This window comes from Camelus bactrianus, chromosome 2, assembly GCF_048773025.1.
Source record: "Camelus bactrianus isolate YW-2024 breed Bactrian camel chromosome 2, ASM4877302v1, whole genome shotgun sequence".
NCBI lineage: Eukaryota > Metazoa > Chordata > Mammalia > Artiodactyla > Camelidae > Camelus > Camelus bactrianus.
In genome coordinates, this window is record NC_133540.1 from 135,951,263 (window position 1) to 135,959,279 (window position 8,017).

General features: G+C 66.1%; 1 protein-coding gene across 1 annotated transcript; it reads left to right on the forward strand.

Annotated features, from left to right (window-relative positions):
* The first annotated feature begins 444 nt into the window (after positions 1-444).
* Positions 445-8,017, forward strand: NKX1-1 (NK1 homeobox 1). Its single transcript, XM_074352091.1, has 2 exons — positions 445-2,304; positions 4,469-8,017. Exons 1-2 carry the CDS (start codon positions 1,836-1,838, stop codon positions 5,350-5,352), a joined length of 1,353 nt encoding a protein of 450 aa, XP_074208192.1. The 5' UTR covers positions 445-1,835; the 3' UTR covers positions 5,353-8,017.

Consider the following 8,017-nt stretch of genomic DNA (forward strand, 5'->3'; position numbering starts at 1 on the left):
AGCCTAGGAGTCCCGCCAGGAAGGTAGGGGTGGGAAGGAGATAATTACCTCTCTGTGATGAGAGATTATCCACCCTCCTTCCCCCAGAGGTGATTTATAATTTAAAGATAAAGAATAATCAAGTCCTGGCAAGGAAGGACACAGTGTTGTGGGTCTGATTAGAATCTCGGGACCGACCAGCACGTGGGGGAAGGGACGGTCTGGGGGAGGGGAGGTCTTGCCTCCCCCACCCGCTCTCATCCCAACCCCCGCCCCCGCCTCCCTGAGGCTCAGCATGTCCGAGCTGGGCCCAAATTACAGCCAATCGGTCCCCCATTATTTCTCCCAACTTTTAATTTCTGCTTCCAAAGGATCATTGCCCGCGGTAATTGCAAAGGACCCGTCCTTGTGCTCAGAGCAGGCTCCGGGGACCGCAGTGTGAGGCGGCGCACACCGCTCGTGCGCACGCCCGCGCGCACACACACCCGCCACACACAGCCTCTCACCCTGAAGACACTCGCACGCGCGCTCCCACCGCCGGCTCCCACCTGGGTCCCAGCAGCGGCCGGTGTGCTCGGTGGCGTGTGCAGGGAGGAAGGAGCAGCGGTGGTCCCGCCCTCCGACGCCGGACGCCAGACGCCGGCTGCTCTCTCCGAGGGCCGAGGGCCTCAGGGCCCTTCAGAGAAAACCTCGCCACTGTAGACAAACGTGCGCAAATAGAGACCCGGCCCGAAGGACTTATTTCTCCGGGCATGGGAAGGGGAGTTTGCCTTCATGTTTCCCCTTACTTGAAAGGAATCGAGTTTTGTGAAGGCCTCCTGTCGTTTGTACGATTTTTCGGTCCACATTTTGGGGCACGGAGACCGGAGGGCCGGTCGGCCTTCTCCATTTTCGATTCCACTTTTAATTAGCCAACCTAGGGGCCGCCGGTCCCGCCCCCAGCGAGGACAGGAGGCCAGACCCTAATTTGACGACGCAAAGAGGACGGGGGCGGGAGGAGATGGAGGGCCAGAGACCCTGAGCAAGGGAGACCCCGAGACGCGAGGGGAGACCCTGAGCGGAGTGTCGGAGAGAGGCAGGGCCGAGATCCACGAAACGCCTGGGAAGGGGCTGAAGACGCGGCGAAGATGCCGAGAGTCAGCCCGCGAGGACCCACCCCTCGCCCCGGCCGCCGAGGGGCGCTGGAGCCTCGGGAGCCGGCTGAGCGTCAGGGCCCCGCGCGCCGGGAGCCGGAGGAGAGGCCGGCCGGGCGCCGGGATGCCCCCGCCAACTCCTAACGCGCGCCCCGGAGCCTCCGCGGCCCCTCCGCAGATTGATCCCTCAATTATTTAAAAGCTGGGGCTGTCTCCTCCCCCTCCACCCAGGAGGCGGGAGCTCCGTTTCCGGACGAGCGGAGGCGCAGCGAAAACGCCGCTAACCGCGACAGCCTCTCTGCGGACCGCACTCCGGACCGCACTCCGGCTCCGGGCTGTGCGTCTGTCGGTCGGACCCGGGCCTCCATCCGTGTGTCCCGCGAGGGGCCCGCCTCCTCCGCCCGGGACCGTTCGCAGCCAATTAGGCGCGCGCGCTAACGAGGGCGGCGGAGCCCCGCGGCCGCCTGCGGGCGCACGTGTGTGCAGCGAGTGGGCGCGTGGGCGCCGCCGGCGGGGCCGCCATAAATGAGCGGGCCGGGCGCGGCGGGCTCCTGAGGCGGCGGTGGAGGCAGCGCCAGGCAGCACCGGCCGAGCAGGGGGCCGCACCGAGAGCCAGCCGGGCCGCGGCCGCCTGCGCTAGACCGTGCGGCGGCGCCCGGGCCGCGGGGGATGGGAGCCCAGTAGCCAGAGGGGCCCGAGCGGCTGGAGCGGCGGGAGGCCGGCATGAGCGCAAGCGGCCCGGTCGCTCCCGCGGACGGCCCCGCGCTGCCACTGCCGCCGCCCGGGCCCGGCCCGGGGCCCGCACCACCCGCTCCTGCCGCCGCCGCCCGGGACGCCATGGACGGGCGCGCCGAGCTGCCCGCCTTCCCCCGGGCCGGAGCCCCGCCGCTTGCCGCCAGCGACACAGTGCCCGCGGCACCAGAGGGGGCTGGGGCGGCCCGGCCTGCCCCGCCACCGCGCCCCACCTCCTTCTCGGTGCTGGACATCCTGGACCCCAATAAGTTCAATAGCAGAAGACGCCGCTGTGTGCTGCTGGGCCCCGTTGCGCCCTCGGCGTGTGCCCCATGCGCCCCGGCCCCGTGCGCCCCGGCCACCGCCGCCCCGGGACGCGCGCCGCACTCAGAGGAGCTGGAGCGCCGCGCCCTCGCCGCCGCCGGAGGAGCTGGACCCGGCACCGGAGCTGAGTCGCCGCGTGAGTAGGACACGGCCGGCGCCGGGTCCCTGGGGCAGGCCGCGTCTACGCGTTGACGCTCCCGGGGCCCCTCGGCGAACCTGGCCGGCCGGGTGCCAAGGCTCGGTGGAAAGTTCGCAGCGCGCGGGGCTCGCACCGGCCCGCCCGCGGCCTCCGTTCGACCCGGACTCCGGGACCCGCACCGCCCGGTGCCTCCCGGAATGGCTCCCCCGGGCCGGGCCCAAGGCTGTGTGTGCTGCAAGGCTGGCCCGGGTTTGGCGACGCGCGTCTCCGGCACTGGGGACTAGTAGGTGGCGGAGGAGGGGGGATCGTGCGGAGCTGCTGGCCGAGGACCTCCCCACTCCCGCCGCAGCCTCCCGAGGCCTGCCTCCCTCCTTTCCTTTTTTTTTCCTTTCTTTTTTCTCTCTTTTCTTTCTTTTTTTCCTTCTTTCTTTTTTTTTTTTTTTTTTTTTTTGACAAATCAGACTAATTGTGACAAAACGCTGGTTATCTCTGGAAAAACAATTAAATCCCTTCGATTACAGTTAAGGGGAAATGTGCTTAGCGGCGGAAAGCGGCCGGTAATGGGGCGGCCCGCGCCCCCGGCCGGGTCGATATCCCATTACGGCTGCATGCATATCTCTTTCAAGCACCTTGCAAACTCCCCCCGAACATCTAAATTATAGGGTCAAAATTCGGATAATTACTCGATTAAAACCTATTACACTTATTAGGGGCCGCTATTGATCGAGGATTGCATTCGACCAGCTCCTGATTGCTTTTGGTGCCCCCTCCCCCGGCCCTTCCTCCCTCTAACTTCCTGGGCCCTCTGCCTAGCAGGGACAGGTATGCAGGGCCGGCAGGGCTGGGGCCGCTGTTCTCGGGCAAGGGGCCTTGGGGCACCCGCCCTGGGCTTCCCCGGGGTGAGGCCGAAATCAGGGAGGAACAAACCCCCGGGGCTGGGGGGAACCCTTTGGGCTTTTGGCCTGGCCAGGGTTCTGGGAGTTTCTATCCCGAGCTTCCACTCAAGTGGGGAACTCATCTCTGGCAGAAGGCCCAGTTTATTGGTGGTTCTGGGAGGGAGCTGGGTCAGGTCCCCTCCCTCCTCTTGGTGGCAAGGCGCTCTCAGGGTCACCTGGGAAATGGTCCCCACTCCTGCTAAGGGCTGTGGGTGGGGGCCAGGACACTTGCCCTGCTGGCCTCCGTACGGTGTCTGTGTTCGCCCTGGAGGAACCTTCCAGGACTAAATTTGGCCTTTATTCCTCAGTTCTCAACTTGACAGCAGCCTTAGTGTCCGACTGGGTGGCTCTGTGTAGGGCACCTGCCCTGGCTTCTCTCATGGTTCTGTGACCACCTGTGGGAACAGGGGCTGCACAGAGGCACCCCCAGGCCCTGACCAAATTTCTAAGATTCAAATTGCAGCCGCCGCAGGGTCCTCTGCTCGGAGGATCTGGAGCTGCTGCTCAGACAGCTGGTGGGGACTCCCATCTTGGCTGGTCTCAGCACTGCTCTGGACCCCCACCGACAAGGCCAAGTCAGGACCTCCTAGTCAGGACCAGCCCAGACTCACTGGGGCTTCAGTGGAAAGGCCGAGGGCGGCCAAGTTATGGGGCCCCAAGGCTTGAGGAAGGGATGGGGGGCCAGGGCTGCGAATTTGGTCCTCAGAAGTCGCCTCCTTGCCTTCAGCTCTGACCCCACTCCCAGGTCTCTTGCCGCCTCTTAAATGCCCAGTAATTGGCTGGCCCCATGCCTTGCCGTAATTGGAGGGTAATACATGCCGAAATAAATTAAATGGCCGTTAACTAGTTTGTACATTACACAAAGTGAGTTTAATTAAGTTTGTATCTGCCCCGCAGATCGATGGGATCTCTCCTTCCTTGTACACCGGCAGCCCTGCCCCGCTCTGCTCGGGCAAAGGCGCGCGGCTCCGGAGATGGCGGGCCCGAGAGCCTCTGGAGAGAAGGAATGAGCAAGGGGCCGAGAGAGAAGCGCGGGCGGGCGGGTGAGAAGGAAAGGAGAGAAGAGAGCAGGGAAAAGAAAGCTAGGGGAAAAGGGCTGCGGCAAATGAACGAAGAGAAACAACGGACACAGGAATGGGACTCGTTACGGGAAGCAAGCCGGCCGGAGGGGCGGAGCGAGCGGAAGGGAGGGCGCCGGGTCCTAACTGTCCCGTCCCCGCCCGCAGACGCCGGCGACCCCTGCAAGGCGGACGAGGCCGAGGCCAACGGCTACAGCAGCGGCGGCGGTGGCCGCAGCCCGAGCGCAGACAGCGGGGACGAGGCGCCCGACGACGACGAGGACGAAGACGAGGCGCCCGAGGCGGGGGCGGTGCGCAGCACGGAGGCGCGGGGAGGCGGCAGCAGCCTCGGGGCCCGCGGGTCGGGCTGCCAGGGCGAGGCTGAGACGCCCCTCGGCGCCGTCGACGAAACCACGGCCCCCGGCCCTCGCGGGAACTCGCCCGGAGCCCCGGGTCCGCCGGGGACCTCGGCGGCGGCGGCAGCGGCGCCTGGGGGCGCGGGGACCACCCCGCAGGGTGCGGCGGCGGCGGCGGCGGCGGCGGCCAAGCCCAAGCGGAAGCGCACGGGCTCCGACTCCAAGTCCGGGAAGCCGCGGCGCGCTCGCACCGCCTTCACCTACGAGCAGCTCGTGGCGCTGGAGAACAAGTTCAAGGCGACGCGCTACCTGTCGGTGTGCGAGCGCCTCAACCTGGCGCTGTCTTTGAGTCTAACCGAGACGCAGGTGAAGATTTGGTTCCAGAACCGCCGCACCAAGTGGAAGAAGCAGAACCCGGGCGCCGACACTAGCGCGCCGACCGGCGGCGGCGGGGGACCGGGGCCGGGCTCGGGGCCCGGCGCGGGGTTGCCCGGCGGCCTCAGCCCGCTCAGCCCGTCGCCGCCCATGGGCGCACCGCTCGCCATGCACGGCCCGGCCGGGTACCCAGCGCACGGCCCTGGCGGCCTGGTGTGCGCCGCGCAGCTGCCCTTCCTGTCGAGCCCGGCGGTGCTCTCGCCCTTCGTGCTGGGCTCGCAGACCTACGGCGCGCCGGCCTTCTACGCGCCGCACCTCTAAGTGTGGCTGGGGACCGGGCGGGGCAGCTCCGTGCAGCTCTCGCGCCCCGGAGACCGCGGCCCGAGGACTCGAGGGTGCCCGCAGGCCGGCTCTTTTGTAAGGCTGCGGTCGCTGACTCTGTACATAGCCGGTTGCTACAGGAGAGTTTTAAATTTATAAACGACTGTACGCGGGCCTCTCAGAAGCACTTTGCTGAACTCAATCAATAAAGCGCAGGAGGCCGTGCCCGCCCCCCTCAGGCTCCCTCTCCGCCCTGGCGGGGTCCTCCTCACTGCCCTTTCCTGGGGACATCAGCGTGGCCCAGGCGCCCCGCGATGCTTGACCTAGCACGAGGCTTGGGCCCCAGTTTCCCCGGTGTTCTGTGGCCAAACTCACCCTGTCCTGGGGTGCCAGGTCCCCCCACCTGCTTAGGGCTGGGTGCACGTTTCAGCGGCTGTGTGGGCTGAGGCCCCTCCAAGAGCCCTGTGTCCCCACGCCTTTCTTTCCCTACCCCAGGCCCTGTAGCCTCGGGGACATCCTCTCCCCCTTCCAAGTAGCCTCAGGGGACCTTGGGGGTAGGGAGGGCCCAGCAGGACTGTGAGGGCGGGGGCAGTGCCGCCCCTTCCCTTCTCCCTGCTCCACGCTCCAGCCCCACTCCCCCTCAGCTCTGCCACTCCGGAGCGCCAAGCCAGCCAGCGTTGGCTCCTGTTGGGTGCACCTGCCGGCAGGCACCATGATGAGGGAGCTCCTGCCGCTTCCCAGAGGAGGAAAGCTGGTGCTGACCCGGGTTGAGCCGCCTGCCCAACAGCGCCCGAGCAGGACCCTAAGCCCAGCCCGCAGGAGTCCAGTTCGGCCCCCTCTCCTCCCAGCCCGCAGCCCTGCTCTGGATGAGGTCCCCACCCGGGCTCCTGGAGACCTGGGAGCCTGGGGCAGCCGGAAGCAGTGGTGCCTGGCCAGGTAGCTGCTTGGATGTGAGAGCCGAGCTCGGGGATGCGGGCATTGCCGTGCAGGGATGAGGGGTCCCTACTGCAGTGCCACCCTGCCCTGGGGTGGGCTCAGACATTGCCAGACGACTTGGTGGGGCTTTGGGCCTGCCTCGCCATGTAGCTGGTCCATGGCCCACCCCTGCACCCGCAGAGGGGCCAGCCACACTGAGCCCGCGCCCCCTCCAGGTGTCCTTCTCTGTGTGCAATAAGCAGGCTCTCAGAAGGACTCGTCCCTGAGCTGGTCAGCCATCACCAGCCACTGTGGGCAAGGCTGGGGCTGAGGCTGGTGTTGGGGAGCAAGACCACTGGCCGGGTGGGAGTGGAAGGGGCACCTCCGCCATCAATGGTAGGCAAAGGGCAGGGGAGGAGCAGCCCGACCACCGGGCACATGGGAAGGGCCAAGGCATTGGAACCGTTCTGCCCAGTGCTACAACCCTGCCCCCTGGACCTCCGGCAGGCTGCCCCTCACTTGCCACAGAGCCGGGTCCCACCCATGAGCCACCCCCTCCTCTGCTCTCCTGATCAGCACAGAAATTCTCTAAGTAACTCTCCTGGGTTACCAGCCCAGGGGCTGGACAGTCCCCATCCAAACTGCACAGCACCACCCAACCTGTGGGCAGCCCGTGTGTCCCCGAATCTAATAGGATGGATGCTGAATGGTGGGGACATCCCTGGTTTCATCACTGAGGCCTAGACCTCCAGAGTCTAGATGGCCAACAGAGGAGCCCCAGAAGATTCCAGAAGGCTCTCGGCCTCAAAGCAGATCATCAGCATTACTGTGCACTTAGCCCGAGCAGACGCCAGGGGCTGCCAGGCAGGAAGCCGCAACCTCAGTTCTGGGAGCTGTGGAGGAAGACACACCCATCAGGACCTTGTAGGAGCCAGGTCTGTCCGCCAAGGACCCCGCCTCTAAGCCACTTCTCTGAGCTTGGCGGGGCCTGCAGGAACAGAGGGAGAGGAAGGGGGAGATGGCACTCCTCAACCCTTCCTGCCACACCTGCAACCCCTCCACAAGGCCTGGCCCTTCAACGTCCTCTGCAGGGGAAGGGGGGAGGGGGGAAGAGGAGGGAGGGAGTTTCAGACAGATGTGCCAGCCCTGGCCTCCTGCCTTTCCCTACCCTACATCCTGCCTTCACTCCCCAGGGTCACCCAGAAACACAGCGGCCACACCTTTGGACCCTCCAACACCAACCCCAGCTCAGGCCAGGGTGCAGGGAAAGCATTGCCCCACCACCACGTCTGCTCCACCTCAGGCTCCCAACTCAGCCCCGAGCTGCAACCACAGCCACACAGCAGGCCACGTGCCAGGCACGCACAGGGCGCTCAGGGCTGTTCCAGTCCCTCTTGGGGGCACACCTACTGTGTGCTGGGCCCTTGTGGGTATAGACCTGTGTCAGCCCATCGGAGCATCCCCACACACACACCCCTGTCCTGGGGCATCTGTGCTGTGGTTGACTGCATGTGGTCACCTGGGAGCAAAGAGCCAGGGCAGTTATGGTGTTGCTGGGAGCAGCCACACCCCTGGCCCCAGCCTGGGTGCCCCTGCTCCCTCTCAGAGGCGCCCAGATCAGGCCCAGCTCCAGCCCCAGCTCCCCAGCTCACTGTCCTATCGTGTCCTCAGAATCTGCTAGGCACCTGGGGGGCATGGGGGTGCTGGCTCCTCTGGCTGTTCCCCCAGGGACCTGAAGCTAGCCCCCCGA